The 22214-nt window shown below is 45.3% G+C and overlaps 1 protein-coding gene and 1 non-coding gene across 2 annotated transcripts in view; both read right to left on the bottom strand.

Moving 5' to 3' along the window:
• LOC126455807 (histone acetyltransferase KAT6A-like) overlaps window positions 1-22214 on the bottom strand; it is a 284484-nt gene that overhangs the window by 80423 nt on the left and 181847 nt on the right. Inside the window, exon 3 of the mRNA XM_050091567.1 lies at window positions 11402-11617. Coding sequence (XP_049947524.1) covers window positions 11402-11617 — 216 coding nt within the window. The remainder of the gene's footprint in view (window positions 1-11401; window positions 11618-22214) is intronic.
• Trnat-ugu (transfer RNA threonine (anticodon UGU)) lies at window positions 12278-12352 on the bottom strand. Its single transcript has one exon. It is a non-coding gene; the product is annotated as a tRNA-Thr (tRNA).

Below are 22214 nucleotides of genomic sequence, written 5' to 3'. Positions count from 1 at the left end.
AGTGATAAAAAACCCCTTCATGAGTAAACAATAAAAGCAGGTCAGCGGCCGAGGCGTCCTCAGCTAATTTCAGTGGTAGCAAGATGTGGATCTCCATATCTGGAAAGAGCAGCAGATGTGTAACACACACACGATCACCTTTTGTTGGTGCAGAAACCACAATTGTCGAACTGCTGCCTCCATTAGGATGCCGATCGTGTGCCTAGTCCAAAAATGCCAGTTGCCAATTGTATCCCACATGGTGCAATGTGTCCAGCATTTGTAATGTGGTGATAGCCAGCTGTGAGACTCCTGTAATTTAGGCACAACTGGATCAATGCTTTGTAGGGCCCTAGCAGGGTACAGTGATCCGCACACCAGTTAGTGTCGTTGATGGGCATTGAGGTGCGACCAATATGTCTGCTTTAGTTGAGAAAGATGTCAACTGGGCATCGAAGACAAGTCCCAAAAAATGATGTGAGTCTACCACACTGATGGACTTACCATCAAAGTACAGGTCCAGACAGTGATGCATAATGCAGGTCTTGGCAGCTGAAAATTGGAAGCCATGAGCAAGAGCCCGAGACTGAGCTCAGGGCATTGCTCCCTGCTATCTGCGTTCACCAGCATACATTGCAACTGAACAAAGACACATGCAAAAGTCATCAGCAATGAAGGGGAAACTGTTGGCCCTCCAGCTACCACCAGACCATTGGTAGCTGCTAAAAAGAGAGGGACACTTAAAACAGAACCCAGCGAACATTGTTCTCCTACAGATGGGAGGTGCTACGGGAGGTGTCAATCTGTACCTTGAAAGTGTGACATGAAAGAAAGTTCAGACAAGAATCAGGAGCAGCCACAGAAGCCCCACTCATATAAGCTGGCAAGGATGTGGTGATGTGTGGTATCATAAGCTTTATGCAGATCGAAGAAGACTGCAATGAAGTATTAATGGTGAGCAAAAGCCATTTGGATAGTAGACTCCAGGTGGACTGAATTGTCTGCAGTAGAATGGCCTTGGTGAAAACCACCCTGGGTTGGAGCCAAGAGGTCCCAGAATTGAAGAACCCTATACAGCCTTGGATTCACAATACATTTAAGTGACTTGCTTAGGACGTTGGTTAAACTGATTGGATGAGAACTGTCCATCTGAAAAGGCAGTGGGCAGATACTGAACTGACACTGAGGCCTGATCAAAATCCTCAGCAATAGAGCCTGGGCTAGTGTGCATAACATCCTGGAGAGAAACTCCCTGATACCCGCAGAACGACGACAGCCAAAAATGCACCTGATCTTTACCCATACCTGCAACAAACAAACCCATTTCTGCTGTTTAGGAGGTGATTGAGAGATGGATTCCATTTGTAGTGTTGGTGGGCATTACAGCAATCTGTAATAGCCACACCAGTTTCAGAGCTCTACCAAGGAACAATCTTCCATTGGGGATAAATCCGAGGAAGAGGGAATCACTGAAGCAGCATCATGTCGTTATGTGGTGGAGCGCTTGGGATGGCAGCCGAGGAAAAGGCATCCCAATGCACATTAGTGAAGCCCACCAGAAAGGCCGTACAGGTGAGTGATGCTGATGAGAAGATAAGACAATCACAAAATGATCGCTGTCACACACAAAATGATCGCCCTCACACAACTCTCCAAGGAATCCCGGGCTACAGACGGAAATACCAATGGCCGAGAAAGTGCCACGTGCTACACTGAAGTGTGTGGGAGCTCCAGTGTTGAGGAGGCAGAGATCACACCCTGCCACCAGATCTTTAGTTCGCCCCGGTAGCTGAGTGGTAAGCGTAACAGACTGTCAATCCTATGGGCCCGGGTTCGATTCCCGGCTGGGTCGGAGATTTTCTCCGCTCAGGGACTGGGTGTTGTGTTGTCCTAATCATCATCATTTCATCCCCATCGACGCGCAGGTCGCCGAAGTGGTGTCAAATCGAAAGACCTTCACCAGGCGAACGGTCTACCTGACGGGAGGCCCTAGCCACACGACATTTCCATTTTACCAGATCTTTAACAATCCTGGCCCGGACAGTGGTCACAGTACCACCCCACAGAGGGTTATGGGCATTAAATCCCAAAGGAAAAGGAAGGGAGGAGGATGCTGTTGCAGGAGTCGAGAAGAGTTGGTAATGTAGGAGGGGAGTTGAAAGAGTGCATATTGTTGAAGTGAAGTCTAAATGGATCTGAATGGCTAAGCTTCCAGTTCAGTACAAACAGGAAGCCAGGAACTAACAATGTCTGTGCGGACCAATGTACAGGCACCACTGGAACTTCACGTAAGGCCGACCTGGTTCCAGCAAAAGGCTTGGAAACCACAAAGAGTCAGTGAGTGAGTATCCATGAGACAAGATTCCTGCAAACACAACACAAACAGCAGAGTAGAGAGGAAGAGGGGACTGCAATTCCAGAAGGTGACAATAGTAACCATTACAGTTCCGTTGAAGCAGAGTAGTACAAGAGTACAGATGGACGTCACCACCACCACCACCACCACCTCCTCCTCCTCCTCCTCCTCCTCCTCCTCAGAGTGTGAGGAGGTGTGGTTGGCAAGAGAGGTCACAGCAATATCAAGTTCCAAAAGAGAACAAGTGTCCTTGAGGCTCACACAGTTTGCGTCCCACGTCCTACTGTAAGTACCAGGCTTCTTGTCCTTGAGACACGGGAGAGGGCTCCTAGAGAGAACCCCATATCCACAGTGGGTGCCAGAGAAGAAGGTTTTCTTCACTGGCCAAGGCAGGTACTGCCACGGAGGAGGAAAGGAAAGGGGAACAGTACAGAAGTAAGGATGGAGGAGGAGGAGAGGACGCAATAGAAGCAAAGGCTGACATTAAAGATACTGGATGGAGACGGTCTACAGGGCTTTATGTTGCAAAAGTAAACCATAACTGATTTTTTCTGCGAAAGCCAAGATGAAAGCGCCGGTGTCAACAGATTGTCCTTAGGACCTCTCTGGACTCACTGCATGAAATGAACAGTCCCGAGTTCCCTGTGGAAAATAATACCCTGGGTCGTATTTAAGGACCTGTAAAGATTAATGCTCACCGGAATGTCTCGTAAGCACTCACACGCACAAAGGTACGACGCGTGACTGGGAGGTGTCCTACAGTGGGGAAGGAGGAGGGGAATAACATTTTGTTTTCGTTTTAGGGCACAAAAAACGACTATTCATATGCCCCATGTCAAAATTGTAAAAAACAAAGGCAAAGAGAGGAATTAAAAAGGACTACATGTCAATACCAATCGATGGAAGAGAAGACAGCTAATAACAGGGACTTCAACGAAGGCCTATAAAATATACCATAGAGAAATGGAGGACCAGAACTAAAAATTACATGGCCTTCGATATATTGCTATGACAGATAAAACGTAAAACACGGTCGACAGCCCCCATGCTGTTCGCTAGAATGGCCGATAACTCAGGCAGTAAACCCAAACGGGAATGTGAACAGTTAAAAGAACGGAATTACACCAGGAAATGGTGGATAGTTAAAAGTTGGTCGCAATGTGCACAAAGTGGTGAGGGAGTACGACTTTACAAATGGCAATGTCTAAAAAGACACTGCCCAATATGCAACCTAGTTAAAATGACCACCTCGTGACAAGAGAACTGAGAGGAAGTCAGCCAAAGTGACATGATCTGCTCACAGACAGAAACACTGAGATCATCGGAGGGAGTCTAAGAACTAGCAGGCTGAAGTACAAGGACTGCAGCCTTGGCAGCAGCGTCAGCAGCCTCATTTCCTGTCGGACCCACATGACCAGGAACCCACATGAACATCACAGTGGGCTCCGTCAAGAGTGAGCAAGTGACAGCTTCCCTGGACCTGCTGCACTAAGGGATCGACACTGCACCACACAGAATCTTTGAAGGGCATTGAGAGAGTCTGAGCAGATGACGCAATTGAAAGGCCTGTGTCGTCAGATGTACTGTGTGGCCTGATGTAGGGCAAAGAGCTCTGATGTAAATACTGAGCAGTATTCCGGAAGCCAATACCAAAAAGTGTCGGCAAGAATGACAAAGACACACCAGACACTGCAGTCAGTTCAAGAGACATTAGTTTACACGAAGGCACTATCATGAAACTCCATGCAAAAGTTGTGAAACTGAAGGTAAAGGTCAAGGTGAACACGGGCCGCCGCACGTAGCCAAGTTGGGGAAGGGTTCAAACCCACTGGGAAAGTTGCAGAGAGCGTGAAGTTATGCTGCCACAGAAGAAGCCGAAAGCAAACTCCAGAAGGTAACAGAAAAGGGATGCGCTCCATACTAGTGATCAAAAGAGTCATCAAAGGAGGAGACATAGGATCGGTGGCCACACATGGCAGACAAACGGCATGCATATTTGCTGAGGAGAAAGTTGCAGTGGTAGGACAGAAGTAGTTTGGCAGATTCTGCATACAGGCTCTTAACTGGGCTAGTGTAAAAGGCGCCAGTGGCCAAACGGATGCCATGATGGTGGATAGTATTGAGACGGCGTAAGAGTGACTGACATGCAGATGCATCAACAGAACACCCATAGCCTCGTTATGAACGGGTGGTGGAGTGGTACAAGTGGAGGAGTGTGGTTTGATCTGCACCCCAGGAAGTACCACTGAGGATAAGACACGTGGGAGGTCGAAGAAAATTTCCTATCAAGCATGAGCCCCAGGAATTTCATAGTTTCAACGAACACAAGAGCAACAGGCCCAAGATGTAAAGACGGTGCAAGAAATTAATTGTGCCACCAGAAATTTGTAAAAATGGTTTTATCAGTGGAAAAACGAAAGGCACTGTCGATGCTCCATGAGTAGCAGTGTTTGAGACACTGCTGCCAAATGAGACAAGTCTGTGGAGAACTGAATAGATGGCAAAATCATTACCAAAAAGGGAATCTGAGATGCCCAGTGGAAGGTAGGCCATTATAGTTTTAATGGCAATAGCAAAGAGAATGGCGCTCAGGACAGAACCCTGAGGCACACCGTTTTTATGGATAAAGGTGTCTCACAATGTAGAACCCGCATGCACCTTGAAAACTGCCCTGAAGGAAACTGGGCAGGTGGCCACTGAAGCCCCACGTGTAGAGTGTACAAAGGATACCAGTCTTCCAGCAGGTGTCATAGGCTTTCTCCAAATCGATAAACACGGCCACAGTCTGGGATTTCCACAGGAAACTTTGCATGACATGGGTGGACAAAGAGACAAGATGGTGAACTGCAGAAATCTACACTGAGCAGTGGTTAGTAAATTGCGAGACTCGAGCCACCATACCAGCCAGACACGATACATACGTTCCATCATTTTGCAAACACAGCTGGTGAGGGAAATGGGGCAGAAGCTAGAAGGAAGGTGTTTGTCCTTACATGGCTTAGGTATGAGTATGACAACAGCATCATGCCGGCGTTTGGGAAACGTGCCCTCTGCCCAGATGCATAAGTATGAAGCAGAAAGTTCTTGCTCGCAAGAGAAAGGTGCTACAACATCTGAATGTGAACATCGTCTGGCCCTGGGGCGGAGGATCGGGATGAAGTGAGAACATGATCTAGCTACCTCCTAGTAAAGATAGCAATGTAGCACTCACAATTCTGAGAAGAGAAGGGTATCGCACAAGTCTCCTCCACTAGTTTCTGATGGAGGAAGGCAGGGTGACAGTGGGAGGAGCATGAAATCTCCACAAAATGGCAGCCCAAGGTGTTGGAGATAGCAATAGGGCCCACGATGACATCGTTTGCTACTGTCAGGCCGGAAATTGGCGAATGGATTGTGGTACCAGAGAGCCATTGGAGATTGGCCCACATGAGAGTGGAACTATTAAAAGAACTAGTGGATGAAATCCAGCTAGCTTTCTCGCTATCTCGAAGAACATGATGGCAATGTGCATGCATTTGTTTATAATAAATGCAGTTTGTCATCATAAAATGACAGTTAAAACACAGAGAGCATGTCTCCATGTGCACATTGCCCCACGGCACACTCCTGTCCACGAAGGTACCATGTCATGAGATGGTAAAGAGGAAGTGCAAGGAATGGAATGTTCTGCTGCGGTAATGATAACATTTGTATGGTATTCCACCTGGTTATAACAACTGGGAAAATCTTTTTCATCAAAGGTTGCCAGGGAGGAATAGCCTCTAGTCGGCCTTAGTAAGCTTAGTCTGTTCAGAGATGGGGTAGGAGTCAGCAAACCAATAGCAGACGGGAAATGGTCGCTCGAGTGTGTGTCAGAGAGAATGGACCACTCAAGACGATAGGCAAGCTGGGCAGTACAGAAGGATAGATCCAAATGGGAACAGGTGAGTGAGGAGTCTGAAAGGAACATGGGTGCTTCTGTGTTAATGTGGAAGAGGTTAAGTTGATTAAAGGGTCAGCCAAGAGGGCACCTCTTTGGACATGTTCTGGGAAACCCAAAGGGGATGGTAGGCATCAAGTTCAACGAGCAGCAGATAGGGATGGGGCAGCTGCCCAATAATCTAGAGGAAGTCTGCCCTGGTGACACAGAATGACAGAGGGGTGTAAGTGGTACAAAAGGAAAAGGTCAAGTGAGGAAGGAACACAGCAAACCGCAACAGCTTGAAAATGGGTATTCAGGGAGATGGATTGACTATGAACATCATCCCGTATGAGCAGCATGATGCCCCCATGAAATGGAATGCCGACCTCAGGGAGGAAGGTCAAAACAGACCGGGAAGAAATGCAAAAGCTCAAAGTGATCGTGAGGACGCAATTTTGTTTCCTGAAGGCAGAGAACAAGTGGACACTGTGATTCTAACAGCAGCCATAAATCCTCTTTGTCAAATTGAAGGCCGCATACGTTTCATTGGTGAGTCACGACGAGGAAAAAATGAAGGCGTGTCACCTCGGCAGTTGCCGAGTGCCAGCCTGTGAAGGCTGACAGCTTCAGGGCACAGAGGCAGGAGACCTTGCTCCACAAGATCTAAGGAAACGTCAGCTTTTTTCTGCTGTTGGCCTGCAGAGTCCAGCACAGAAAAACGGTTGGTGGTGCGCACCAGAGACATGGAAGCCGGACGGGCAAGGTTATCACGTGGCGACACCGTCAAAAAGGGTCTTTGAGTTGGCAAATAAGAAGACTGCTTGCCTTCGACTTCTTCGAGCCTTTCCAGTTAGCAGAGGAAGACTCAGGTGTTGGTTGGCTGGACTGACATAGGAAGTCTTCATGGGAGCATTCCTTCTGTCCTTCCTGGCCTACCAGCTGTGTAGCTGTACAGTTTGATGGCTTGTTGCACAGCTGAACAAGGAGACAGCAATGATACCATGACACTGGGTGATTTCACAACCTCAGAGCTGAATTCAAGGTAGCAGGTCTGCACGGTCATGTCCTTCATGGAGCGAGATGTCGCAAGAACAGTACTGTAAGTGCCAGACGGTAGAATGCAGGGTTTGCGACTAGCCAATAACTTGCCAACGACCGGGTAGGATACTTTTTACTTACCTGGATTTCCCGGTCAGCCCATTCATCGAGATACACAGGACCATCTCGAGACAAGGTGGCATGGTCGCCACTGCAGTTGATACAGCGGGGAGAAGGAAGCGGACAATTGCCTTCATGTACATCCTTATCACAAGGTTACACATGTCGCCAGGTATTGACAACGACATTCGAGTGTGGTTGAAACGACGAGGGCAGCCGCGCCACGAGTTCACAAGGTACCATAGCCTGCTTTGATCTTGTATGGAAGAACCACTCTGTCAAAGGTGAAAAAAAGTGTTTGTATGGGCACTAAGGAGGAATCTACCTTTTTCATCACCCGATGGACAGCAATGACACCCTGGTGAGAGAGGTACGTTTGCATTTTGCCCTCGGTCAGACTGTTGAGCAACCTAGTGTAAATTACACCACAAGAAAAATTGAAGTTCTATGGTCCTCAATACAAACAGGATAGCCATTGAGAAGCAAAGCGGCAAGCAGTTGTCGCGGTTGCGAATCAAAAGTAGGCTCCAAAGGCAGAGTGCACCACTGCATAAAAAAGAGCAGGATTTCACAGGGCCGGCAATTGTATCGACATCTTTCTGAATTAGAAAAGGATTTGCTGTTGCAAAGGACTGACCGTCTTCAGTATGGTAGATATGGGCCGCAAAGATGACGGCTGACTCATTATGAGAAAATCCCCCATGACTGCCAGCGTCTCTGATGGCACGCTCCTTCTAACTGGGAGCCCTTCATAGGGGCCCACCCACCTTTGGCAATTTGGGAAGGTAGTAGTTCAGGCAATCATCCCCCCCCCCCCCCCCCCCCCGGGCCTGGACAGTAACAGGAGGTATGTGCAAACCTGACCTGTTGACCCTGGGCTAGGAATTATACATTACCCAGTCACACTGGGCAAGCCTTCTGGAGTGCACAGGGAGGAAGAGGAAAAAGAGCTACCTCCAACACCGAAGGGGAGGAATGATAGGAGAAGGGGAACGAAAAAAGAAAGAAGGAACGAAAGACAGTGGAGAGACTGTTCCGATATCAACGACTGAATATGCAGAACACATTTCCAACACCCAGTCAGATGGGGAAAAAGAACAGCAAGAGGATGGACATGCTGCAAAGCTGAGGCCCTGTGGTAGCCAAGCACGAACACACCAAAGAGTGGTGAGCCCATGGGGACGGGGTATAAGAACTGACGTGAAAGAGCGAGCTCTTCCCCAAGTGGCACACATTATGGGAACAATGTAGAAATGGAGGTCAAATCCCAAGGGGAACCATAAAAAAGCCAGAGGCAGAAAAAAACGAGTGGGAGTGGTAGCACAAGACAAGACCTGAAAGGAATAGCAAAACCAAGGGAATAGCCAGGTCGTCATAAAGGGAAGCACCAAGGAGGAATGGGGGATGTGGGTGGGAGGGAGGAGCAGGAACTAGGATGGGAAGGAGTGGATATAGGAAATGGAATGCAGCCAGGGAGAGAAGAAAGGATGCAATCTTTCGGGGCCACAACATGGGTGCACACATATAACACCCCGCCCCACACCATCTCATCCCATCCCATCCCATCCCAGGTGCATAGGTGGCACATCTGGTGTCAATGACAACAGACAGAGCACCTGCAATGAAAGGGGAGCACATGGGATTTGTTGGATTGCTAAGAAAGAAGCTGCAGTGCACAGAAGAATTATTGTACAGCATTCACTACATTTTGCACCAAGAGGTGCTCCATGCAAAAGCAGCAAACTACCTTATATTTCTGGTACAGGTTATGGGACATATGAATGCTTGTAACACCAGCTTGCAAGGTGAAAATAAATCAATTTATGAAATGACAGAAAGCTTGCACTGTGGGAATGATATCTTTCGTCAGAGAACGCAGCACATTTCCCTACTCTGTCTTCTGTCCATGAAAAGAATTACAAGGAGTTCATTTCTCTAATTAGTACAATAAAACTGGAAATTCTCAAGTGATTTGGGGATGTATTAAATCAATCCTAAGCTTTCGAATTGTTTGAGAGACCATCTACTACTACTCCTAACAATTGCAAATGGAATTAATGTGATTTTAATCTTAGAGAGAGGTTCGTTTTGCCCAGACATTCAACAGAATTTTTTCAAAATGTTCCAAAGCACGAGTTTCTTCACCTCCATTACAAAGCCACGAAAATAATATCAATGTTTGACTTGTCATACGTTTGAGCTGGATTCTCGCGTCTTGAAGATGCGTTCACAAACATCTGATGGGATACCGTTAATAACCCTTTAATTTCATCCTTCAATTGGTGCATAGTTGGTCGTTTGTTCAGGTACACTTTTGATTTCACAAATCCCTGCAAAAATGTCACAAGGTTTAACATCGCATTATCTGGCAGGCAATTCCTGGTTGCCAAGCAAAGAGAGAATTTTTGGGGAAACTTGTCATTCGGCAGACCAATCGTTTCACAGGTTGTGAGACTCGTCGCACCATCTTGCTGGAACCAAATATCGTCATTTTCATCAATAAGAGTGAAAAACCAATCAGGAAGCATTGTTTCGGTAGCGGTCGCCGTCCACAGTGACGGCAGCCCCTCATCATTTTCAAAGCAAGTGCGGGCCGATCACTTCTCTTGCCCAGAACCCACACCATACATTCGTGCGTCTTTGATGCATCTGACCTTAGGCAGTCACACGCGGATTTTCGTTACCCCAAAATCTTGTACGCAACGATTTTCAGATCTATTGAAAGGATTTCGTGCAGTGAACTTGGTGATAAATCCAATCGTAGAGCACGTCGGCGAACCGACTTTCTGGAGCTTACGGTCAAATTTTCACGTACGATAGGACGCGGTCGTCTCATTTCCTTAACGTCTGAGACAGAACCAGTGGTCTCAAACTTCCGGATCAACTTCCGAACTGATCATTCGGTTGGAACAGCTTTACATCAGAGATGTCATAAGCAATTCAGGAACGGTTGCCGTGGGACTTTCACACTGTTTCTGTAATAACCTTTCATCTCTTGGATACGTTGCTAAGTTGTCATCTCCTCCATGACGAAATTAAACGTCAACGAACAATCCTCACCACACAGAAGCTATCAGGCTACTAATAGGAAGGATCGCCGGTAACAAACATGAAAAAACCACAGCTGCCAACAGTCATATTAAAAAAAAGGGTGCAAGATTCAAATTCGTCCTTACTTCCCGGACGCCCGTTATAAAATAGCTTATCACCTGCCTATATCCACATAATATGCCTTTATCTACTTTTAGCCCTTGAAAACGGCCAAATTAACAAGATAAAGAGAGTTCTTCAGCGTCAGTTTTCACCCTTAGCACTGAGTATTAGCAATGCCCAAATTGTGATATTACAAGGCGATTTTTGAGCAGAGTTTCAAAAAAATTAGAATCAATAGGAGAATGATGATTATTTCTTGTAGTATTCAAACACTTCTCACCTGTTACGAAAAGCAGCGAACGGTGGACGGGCTAAGTCTTCTTTTATTTATCTATTTAGTTTAATATTTTGATTGCAAGCATCTTGAAACTGAGGGAGTTAAACTTTATTATAGGAAATAGTAGGAACAAAAAACCGAAAATCAGTTATTTCAGGAACCGGTCATTTTACGCGATTTTAATAGACATGGTTAAACTGGCGCTGTTAAATAACTATATAACAGAAAACCGGTTGTTTCAGCGATAACCGCCATCCCTTGCTCATGGGTCCCAGTCAGAAACCTAATCAAAAATCCAGTTTTATTTTTGCAGAATGTGATTCTGTTACCGGCACTTTCCATGTGCAGTATCTCGGAGTACAGGAGCACCAGTGTACCAGTTCTGTTCACAATATAAGAAAATACTCCAGGGAAACTTAAGTCATCTGCGTGTCCTGAATTTTAGATCCTCGTCCCCAGGACACTCAGCAAATTGAATCTATCAAAACTACACGCACCCCCTTACCCTCTGGGCGCCGCAAGCACGAGTCTGACCATCGCTACACCTGAAACGCCACGCTAATTAGTTTTGGCGTACCTGGTCCTTGGGCTGGGCGCAGCCGGCGCAGGTGCGGCACTCTTCGCAGTGCCACGTGGAGCCCGCCGACAGCACGGTGGCCAGCTCCTGCGCCAGGCACGACAGGTGCACCGAGCTCCCGCAGCCGGCACACTTGCGCAGTTCCTCCGCACGGCCGTTCTTGTTGCGCGACGCCGTGCCCAAGCATTCCCCACAAATGGGCAGTGGCGCCGAAGGCTGCAACAACACCAACAATATGCTTTATTATATGCTTCTGCCTTGCAGTTCAGCGTAGACAACTTTTTTGGAAAACCCTAATGACAAACGTCAGACAGAAAAGTATTCATATTTAAGTATCCTGTTTTGATTTAAGTGTTGATTTCTGAATTGGATAATACGAAATAGGATGAATGGAAGTAGTATTTCGAATGACACAAGTTTACTGTTACCTGTCACTGTTTCCTTGCATCCACAACGCGTTTCGAATGCTTAAACCTCCATCATCAGATGGGTTTACATATGTTTGTATGACATAAAATAATCAGCAAGAACATTATGACCATCGACTTGCTTAATATCGGTGTAAACCCGTCCAGGCGATAGCAGCGTCAAATGGCGAGAAATGACTGCTAATCAGACACACGTACAGTACATGTCGTATCCAGTGAACGTGCAGTCCGTGTGGAGAATTGGGAAGGCGCGCAAAATTTCAGAGTTTGACCGAAGGCAGATTGTGATCGCTCGGCACGAGCATTTCGAAACTACAAGTGTGTCAGGTGTTTGAGGAGTCCTGTGGTGTCTTCAACACATGGTGAAACCAAATTAGAATTATATTAATAGCGTCGGCTGCTGACAGACTTTGATATATATATATCAACATGGACAGGTGAAAATGTGTGCCCCGACCGGGACTCGAACCCGGGATCCCCTGCTTACATGGCAGACGCTCTACCCATCTGAGCCACCGAGGGCACGGAGGATAGTGCGACTGGATGGACTATCTTGCGCACGCCTCCCGCGAGACCCACATTCTCACCTTGTATGTCCACACACTACATTCGCAGTGTCCCACCCCAACACACTCATTACTCGTGGAAGACATTCTTACCAAGTCCCGTAAGAGTTCGGGGAACGTGCGTGCATCCGCACAGAAGAAGGTCATGGCCGGTATTGCCAGAATTATATACTTATATGGATATGGTGTCTGTTCTTTCGGACATGTCCATAAAAGTGAAACCACGTCCAGACGACGAGGGGGTTGGGTGGCCACCCCTAATTACAGATGGCTGGGCAGATTGGTAAAACAAGACAGTCGGCGAACTGTGGCGGAACCAACATCAGACTTTTATGCTGGGCGGAGTTTAAGTATGTCTGAACACACAGTACACTAAGCACTCCTAACGATGGTGCTCCGCAGTATGTGCAAATGTTAACACCACGACTGAAATGGGCACGTGACCATGGGCACTGGCGCAGTGGTAGAGCATTGCATAGTCTGTCGAATACCGATACCTTCATCATGTCGATGGAAGGGCGCGAATCCGTCGTCTTCCAGGGGAATAGCTCCTTGACACCTGTACTGAGGGACGGAGACAAGCTGGCGGCGACTCAATACGCTCCGGGGAACATTCACGTGGGCATCTTTGAGTCCAGTGCAGCTCGTGGGAGGCACCATGACGGCCAAGCAGTATCGCAGACTGGTTGCAAATCACATACACCCCTTCACGACGATCATGTTTCCCGACGACAGAGGCGTTTTTCAACGAGATAATGCGCCATGTCACGAGGCCAGGGGTGTGATGGAGTGGTTCGAGGAACACAGTGGCGAGTTCCAATTGATGTGCTGCCCCTCCCCCAACACATCATACCTGAACCAGATCGAACACATTTGGGATGTGATTGAACGTGGCGTCAAGAGTTCATCGTCTGCCCCCAGAATTCACGTGTACTGGGTGACTACTACTACTACTACTACTACTATTATTATTATTAATAATTAATATTATCATCATTATTATTATTATTATTATTATTATTATTATTTTGTTTGGTTTGTGGTGCTCTCAACTGCGCGGTTATCAGCGCCGGGGGAAGTCCCAATTTTTAACTCAATTCAATCTAGCAACGGTCACGAATGATGATGAAATAATGAGGACAACACAAAATCCAGTCCCCGGGCAGAGAAAATCCCCAAACCGGCCATGCGTACTGGGTAACTTGTGTGGGCAGATGTGATGCCCACAACCTTTAGCGAACTACCAAGGCCTCACTGCTTTATTTGCCACGACGCGTCGCCGCTGTTATCTGTGCCAAAGATGGACATACCTGCTATTCGGTAGATGGTCATAATCTTCTGGCTGATCTGTGTGTGTGTGTGTGTGTGTGTGTGTGTGTGTGTGTGACGATTCAGTAGTCACAGGCGCCTTTCTCTGTCGTAACAAATCACATGTAAACCATCGTACTTCGTATTTTAAAATGAAATTGTAGTTGTCTCAGTCTGTGAAATGACAAGACGGCCATTAGTCGGCAAGTGAGGACCATTTTGAGGTTATACAAAGAAAATTATACACAGAAATATTGTAATTTAAAATCACAGTCAAAGTAAATATTAAATTAACAAAAGAACTAAAAATTTAAAAGTAAAGAGAAAAATCATCATTTTTAAGTTTGCTTAACGATGAAGTATTCTACGGATGATTAAGAAAAACGAAGTTGTTTTCTGCTTTGCAATCAAGATCACTAGAAGCAGCAGCGAATACAGAAGAACGGAATGTATACTGCGTGAACTCAGGCCCTGCCTTATGAGATAGATACAAAGTTTTTGAATTCAAACAATACAAACCAAGAACATACTGGACATCTTTCCCTGAAGCATACATAAATTTCAGTTTTTAGGAAACTTATTCACAGATTTGATAAGAGCCGATTGCTTTTTATTTGTACCTTGTTACGACGTGCCTTAATTCGTGGCTTTCTGTATTTTGGGTTACAGATGTTTTTCTTTCATAGTTTGTCATCTGCAACTGTAGAGAACTTACTGTAATTTACACCGAACGCTGGCGTGTGAGGAGTGCAATTCTATTGTCACGTAATAAAAAGAAAATTAAGTCCCCTGAGGATGCTGTGACTTCAGCGAAACATGTCTGGGTGAAAGGAAGAAAAAATTTTGCTCAAAGCGGAACCTATCCAAAAACAAAATTTATTTCCTCCAAGCAAAAATGTACACAAGGGCGAGCTTCAACTCAAGACGAAACGAGTAGACGAATATACTCCCCCTCCACCCACACACGTTTATCTCAGTGTAAATAACACTACCTGCTCGATTCGTAATAAAGGAGAAGAAAAGTCAATTATGTGATCAATATTTTTATTTGACAAATGCCGAGAAGAATGTCTGGGGTGCAATGGCAGTTGACAGTAACAGAAGAAATAAACTGGCCAAAGAAAGTTTTGCACAACTAGCATGTCTGAGTAAGAGTGTACGCTTACATCCAAGAGGAATAGGGAATGGAAGAATAAGCATTACGAAACTGAAAAAGTAGTGAATCAAAATCAAAACAGTACCCAAAAAAAAAAAGGCACTCTGTTCGAAAGTGGAACTCTTTGAGCCTCTGTGAAAGCAAAATCTGGTCGAGACGTCGCTGATGTAGCCTCCCCAACTATTCGACGGTGCCCCTCCTAAAGCCATCCGGTGTGCGAGAGGGGTTCTAGTGACAACCCATTGTAAGTCTTAACTGTCCCAATCGGCTTCGTGTCAGAAGATACTGCAGGTCACGTCATTCCATTCCATTCATTCGTTCCTCCTGAAGATAGGAATGGTGGGTTCATGAGCTACCGTCTTTACAGTCCATTCTATCACCATAAAGGTGACTGGAGGGCTGGAAAACAACCATTAGCTGGAAGATATGCACAGCCCCCAAATTGGCCTCGATAGGACGGAGCGGCGTCATGTCACATTTGGCCTCGATAGGACGGAGCGGCGTCATATCACATGACACACTCCTACAAACGTGGGGGCAGCATGTCTTGAACGAGGCGTTCCCTTGCGTGCCGCGGCCAAGGCGGGTGGGAGGAGGAGGAGGAGGAGGAGGAGGAGGAGGAGGAGGAGGAGGAGGAGGGGGGGGGGGTGCACTCTGTTAGTAACGAATGCCTAGAGGCCAAATTAATTGTGGGGGGGGGGGGGCGCTCCGTACTTTCTTCGTCAACGCACCCCTCTCACTTTACTTCAGAACGACAAAGCGTAATTCTACTGTGCATCTAACAAGGGATTTAACAGGCCACAAGTTGTGTTGATGTTGACCATGGGTGACTGCTACGAAGCAGGTCTTCAACATTTTCTCCCACCATGGCAGTTGAATGAATGACATCGCTACGGTGAACGCAAATTCAACGAGCTAACTTCCCGTGTGATACCCACCCTTTCCGTAAAGTGATAATGTATGCACGAGGCAAGTTCCGTGAAAAACCACACTGACCCTTGCAGGACTAGAGACCGCGCACTGTAATGAGCTGCACAGAGAATGCGTATTTACTTATATCTCCATTCCACGGCAGAGATTTCCCGTGGAAAAAAATTTCACCTGTTTACTTGCTGGTTGTTTCGCGTTTTCCGGGCGAGTTAGTTATTCCATTTTCGTTATTCATCGGATGAAAATCCAAATAAAGCATCAATTAAACACCCCGAAAAACACTCACAAAGAAAGTTACTCATTGTGAAAATACAGAAGGGAGATACAAAACTCATTCCTTATTTATACGATAACACTGACGAATATTGAAATTTCTCAAAATATAGAACATTACACTGCAAAGTGCCACTACGGGCCGAAAGTCCAGGGGCCGCATACGTAAAGATACGAGGAAAGAAGAGCGGGAGGCGTACGAAACCTTGTTTTCTTAGTAATAACAAAAAAATCAAAAAAACTGGGTCTATATGGATGCGGATGACAGCACCCAGTCATAGGGCCCCTTGCCAAGGTTACGGACAAGATATCAGTGGGACCTGCGGCGAAGTTGAGACTTCGTAACGGCGTCGGTGGCGGAAGAAACAAATGCGTAGCGTCTCCACTGGAGAGGACGGCTACAAAAGGCGTGTTAGGCGCAGTCTAATCAAAACCTGGCAGAAGACCTAGGGATAGTCCAAGTGATTAACAGAAGCTCATGAGCAACATCCCCACCAAAACCAAATATAACAGAAGTTTAGCCTCGAAAAATGCTAGGGCATTCCCCGCAGTCTACGTGCATTATCACACTACTGCCCTCTGTGACCGATATGCGAAGGCCATCGAGTCAAGGACAGGCTACGTTAAAGTAGCAGGTCCTAACAAGAGTAGCAGCTTTGGATGTTGAACCAATGGTTGGAACAGGAAGAGTGATCGTCGACATTATGGAGACTAGGAAATTGACAAATGCACAAGAGACACAATGGAATGGAAATAACGCCAGAGAATTAGGACGTGGAGATAAGTTGTTGCATTGATGCTAATAGTGAAGGGAGAAACGGTGTGGGTATGATCCTACAGAATAAGTTGAAAACAAATTTAGTAATTGCAAGTACGGATAGTGACCACATTGTAGGTGTCACTAAGGAGGGTTTGGTCTTTCTGGGACGATCTTGAGCAGGAATTCGTCAGTATACCAGACAGGGAAATTTGTTTCTAGATGGTGCCCTGAATGGAAATATCAGTAAAGCCGAACAGGGCTTTTGTGAAGAATGCTTGGTGGTAGTGGTCATAGCGGAAAAAAAAGGAGGAATGTGAGTCGTGAATTTTGCTTTGCCATTTGACTCAGCGTTATGCAACACCTTTTTCCAGAAAAATAAGAGGCACACAGTAACATATAAAAGCGGTTGTACAGACAGTCAGATGAATTTCCTACTGCGCAGAAGGTATCAGTTACAGGAAGTATAGATCCACAAGGTTATAAAAGGGGGATATGTAACGAGACAACTTGCGAGTGTTAGTTTTAGAATGGATGTACCGCTTTATTAATAGAACAAAACAAATAGTGCAAGGTGCACAGAAGTGGTGCAAAACAAATGGTGACGCTATTTGGGAAGTAGAAGATGTGCGTGACAAAGCATCATGGGAAGAACCCCATGTAGACAGTGAAACTGAGCGATAAGGTACAAGAGACAATCAAGGCGGAAAGGTGCCCAAAAAATAATGGGATTAAAATGATGAGAGTTACACGCAGACAAATAAAATGGCTAGAAAGACTGTGGCAAAATCAAAGGCAGGTGTATGGTCTATGAGGAACTGGAGAAAACTGAGACGGGTGCGGAGAGTTTTAGAATAGCTATAGCACAAGGTAAAGCAACAGAAAATTTTAGTCACGTCTAACAAGAGTGAGGAGTATTATAAATTATTTCGCTACATCACGGATCCGATTATACTCTGTATCTCTAATAGCTTTAGTGATCGCTTCTGTGATTTCGTTTTTCAATATATTTTTTTTAAGTAACAGAGACGCTGAAAATCTCCTCACTTTTGCCTTTTTTCTTCCGTTTGTCTTCATACAAGCATGTGTTTCTTTGTTACTTGTAACATTAGTAATAATAATAAAAATAATAATAATAAATAATAATAATAATACTACAGTTCACTTAAGTTTTTATTTACTAGATAGCAGAGTTCACTAATGCAAAAATTTAGTTAAAATCCTTTTACTAATGATGTATTCAGAATTTGTTTATCTTTCAGCTACTAAACTACGTTGGAAAGCGATTGGTTTGGTGACGTTGATTTCGCCTCAACAAATACATATTTGCGTTTTCTAGAAGTCAAACCTTGTACTCCAATTTTCTCACTGAGAAGTCCGTTTAATGTTTTTGTGTAATGCAAGTCATTTGGGTGCGTTGTACCCCTTATCATCACAGTCCGCCTTCACCATGCTTTTCTCCTGCCCAACGACCACTCTGCACCTGACGCACCTGACACTAAAAGAAATTCGCTGAAATACAGGTAGAGGAGTCGTCTTTGGCCGACTTGGATTATAGTACTATTTAATGGTGAAATTCTAATAATTCGTGTTCTTTAATGTGTTTATGTTGTGGTCAATGATGTATCCCGCTTCCGAACAAGTAGCTTTCAGAGGCTTTTAAGTTCAATCGACATTTTCTATTACGATCATTTTATTACAAATTCATTCTTTAGTTGGAATACGCTACAGGAGGGAATGCCACTCCACGAAGGAAGAAGTTTTAAGAAAATATGGGGAAAATATTCTAAACGCCTGCTCAAAGCGGAAAATTCGGTATCAGTATTTTGGAGGTGTGGCGGTGAAGATGAACACACTGACTTGATGCAACAGACATAGCACGAAGAAAGAATTCCAGGTGACTGGAGAAAGACTACAGTGATCCCCATATTCAATGAGGGGGCTAAAATTCAGAACTGTAAAAATTATAAACGAATAAAAATAATGGCAAATACAACGAAAATCGGACTGAAAGATGAATCAGACAAGAAACAGCAATAGGGAATAGCAGTTCGGATTCATGCCGGGAAAAGAAAAGATTTACGACAGATTGTCACGATACGAAATTTGGAGCTGTTTGACAGTGCCAGAGAAATATATACGTCTTATTCACAACAAATAATGTTGTCAGAATGCGGGTGAAAAAGCAGTGTAGGGCTAACAGGCTGGATACCAACTAAATGGCGGTTGCATCAAGGGTCTGCGTTGAGCCCATGTATTTTTTAATCTGGTCATCGGTGTGTCATCAGTAGGTGTTAGACCGCAAATTCCTTGGGTATTGATGTTCGCAGATGATATAGTGTTATGCAGCACCGACAGCGATTAGTTAGGAAGGAGACTGGTCAGGTTGCAATGAAAATGAATACGAAGAAAAAGTAATACATGGGACTAGGAGGATAAGAGGAGAAACTAGAAGAAAGTGCGTACGTTTAACTACTTATGATCAACAGTGTGTAGTGATGGCAACTCATATTACGATGGCAGTCAGGTTCTATGAACTGGAAAAGGATATCGAGTGTCTTATGCGATTGAAAAATAAATCTGAAAGCTAAAGGAATGATGTCTAAATCAGTAGACCTTTGACGCTGTATGGAGCAGACACATGGGCGCCAGATGAGGCACACTGCAAGGCACTGGCTGTAGCAAATGGATCAAATGGCTCTGAGCACTATGGGACTCAACTGCTGAGGTCATTAGTCCCCTAGAACTTAGAACTAGTTAAACCTAACTAACCTAAGGACATCACAAACATCCATGCCCGAGGCAGGATTCGAACCTGCGACCGTAGCGGTCTTGCGGTTCCAGACTGCAGCGCCTTTAACCGCACGGCCACTTCGGCCGGCTACTGGCTGTAGCGGAAATGAGTATGCCGAGGAGAATTGGTGGAGTCACCAGAGCCAATAGGTTCAGAAACGAGAGAATGGGAGGTAGCTTTAAAGTGGCGGAAATATCAAAGAAATTTCAAGGGAGAAGACTGCGATGGTATGGACATCTAAGTTATAAAGGGAATTGTAGAAATGGTTGTGGAAGAGGAAGGCCACGAAGAACATGGATGGATAGTGTAGGCGAGGACTTGAGGGAGAAACAACTAAGAGAAAGCGAAGTGTGGCCGAAAAGTAAATTGAAAAGACTTTCCAAGAACGTCAATTCCACGTGAGTGGGAACAGACGAAGAAGATTATACTGTGAGTAGCACATTTTTTGACGTGACGGCTTATCATTTACTGCTTAATTCGTGAACCATTGGCACAGTGTGTACAACCGCTGAACCAAATACACAACTCAAAGTAGTCACGTCTGCATAATGCAATTTATTAAAAACAGTTCAAGATTTCCTAGTGGGGATCTAAACAGTTACAATTTAAAGTGACCTGATCAGCTGAAGTGGTCACGTAATGCTTGGCAATAATACGACCTTGCAGATTAAGTATGGGGCTCAGGACACTACGATGTGGCCGTCTATATCAGCACCGACTCCCGCCATGTTTCACTCTTTGAACACAAACTCGGCCTGAAGTTGGAAACAGCGTGCAACAAGACTCGTCCGATCAAATGACTTTCGTCCATTGTTCAATAGTCCAGGTTTTATGGCTTCGGCACCAAGCTTTTCTGTTACGGGCATTTTACTGAAGAGTGGTTCTGAAATCCGAACTCGCCCGGCAATTTCCAGTTTATGGAACTCTCTTCCTATTGTTTTGGTGATTACAGGGTTCGCAAGTGTGACATTCAGTTGTGCAGTGTAGTGTATTTTGCAGCTGTCGTCCACGTACTTTTAGTCAGAATCCTCTTCAACGGCCGTCTGCCAATATCACTCAACGCACACATTCGCCCGTGTTGTGACTTTGCGGATGATGTTTTTCCCGCTTCTTGAAACACCAACCACTTCTGTTATGGAAGCACCCGCCGTATGAGCACCGACAATTTGCCTACGTTGGGATTCACTTGGCTCCGACATAACGGACTCACAACAACATAGAACACTGTTCTGACCACGACTGACGCAGCGTATTGAGGACACCGCATAGGTACAGTTCGTGATCTAGCGCAACCACAACAGCGAAATCTGCAGGCTTGGCAACCATCTGCATTTATGTTCAAGCATTTCTCGCGGCGTTTAAATATATATGAGTAAGATGCTAGAGTGAAATCTTAAATATTAAACTTCTCTAACTCTGTGGTTATTTGGTGCTCAGATAAATATTCTGCGCTAATCCGTCCAGAGTTCTATCCAATTTTCGTGTAAGGGGGCCGTGCTACTCGGTGACCCGTTAAAAAGAAACTACATTTCGTTTGATTTCTTATCCCTTGTATCGGTATAGCACTGAAAATATCTGCACAAATTTCGAAGGTATGCACAGTGTGTCTTGTTTGGAAGCAAACTTTTTCCATTCCCTGGCGGTACTAGTTGGCAACGATAAGACATCACACTTGACTCAAGCTTGCATTCAGTACTGCTCGGTCCAGTTTTACCGGCAGCCTTAGTTGTACGTCAATAGTAATAAACAGCAGGGATAGGTCCAGTGATGAAAAAGGGGTCGATATGCACCTCGTTTATGGGTTCACTGAATGCAGTGGAAAAAAGGCACGACGACATGCTCAACTGTTCCCGCAGCGACGGCAAATCCATACCAGTAGTTTTGTGTCTTAGCATAGGCGCTCAAAAATAACCGGATCCTTTCGTGTTACTACGTTTTGGTGATTGCCTATTACAGATCTTTTCACTGTTGTGAAATTAATTTCACAGCAACAAAAATAATTCTTGTAACAAAGTCTATAGTGGAATGTCAATGACGACGATACGAAAGTGAGGACAACACACCAGTCTATGAGCGGAAAAACCTCCGACCCGGCCAGGAATCGAGCCCGGCTCCTTCGGTCAGCAATCCGCCGCATTGACCAGGCAGCTACCGAGGCGGACGTTTCATCCTGTATAGGTGACATGAGCTTTACGTAGATTCTTTTCCCACTTCCAGCGCAACGTGTGCGCGTCCACTTCATGTGACGTAAAAAATGAGAACTATTTTCTTCACAATAATAATTCTACATTTACATCGATACTGTGAAAACCACTGAAGAATAGTACCTGTAACTGTACCAGTTATTAAGGTTTCTTAGCGTTTCCTTCACGTATGAAGCTCGGAAAGGGCGATTACTTAAACTTCTCCTCAGTGGGCGCTGTAATTAGTCTTTAAGCTGTCCTCGGTATCCCTATTGGGCCGATACGTAGTATGTGTGTGTAGTTTATTGTATTGAACACACATCAAAAACAGTTTTGCATCACCTCGGTTCCGAGAGTTCCGGAACCTGTACAGAAAATTGGAAAACAGATCAACATAAACATCATTTCCGCCCTTTTT

Source organism: Schistocerca serialis, chromosome 2 (assembly GCF_023864345.2).
Source record: "Schistocerca serialis cubense isolate TAMUIC-IGC-003099 chromosome 2, iqSchSeri2.2, whole genome shotgun sequence".
NCBI lineage: Eukaryota > Metazoa > Arthropoda > Insecta > Orthoptera > Acrididae > Schistocerca > Schistocerca serialis.
This window is presented reverse-complemented; position numbering and strand designations above follow the sequence as displayed.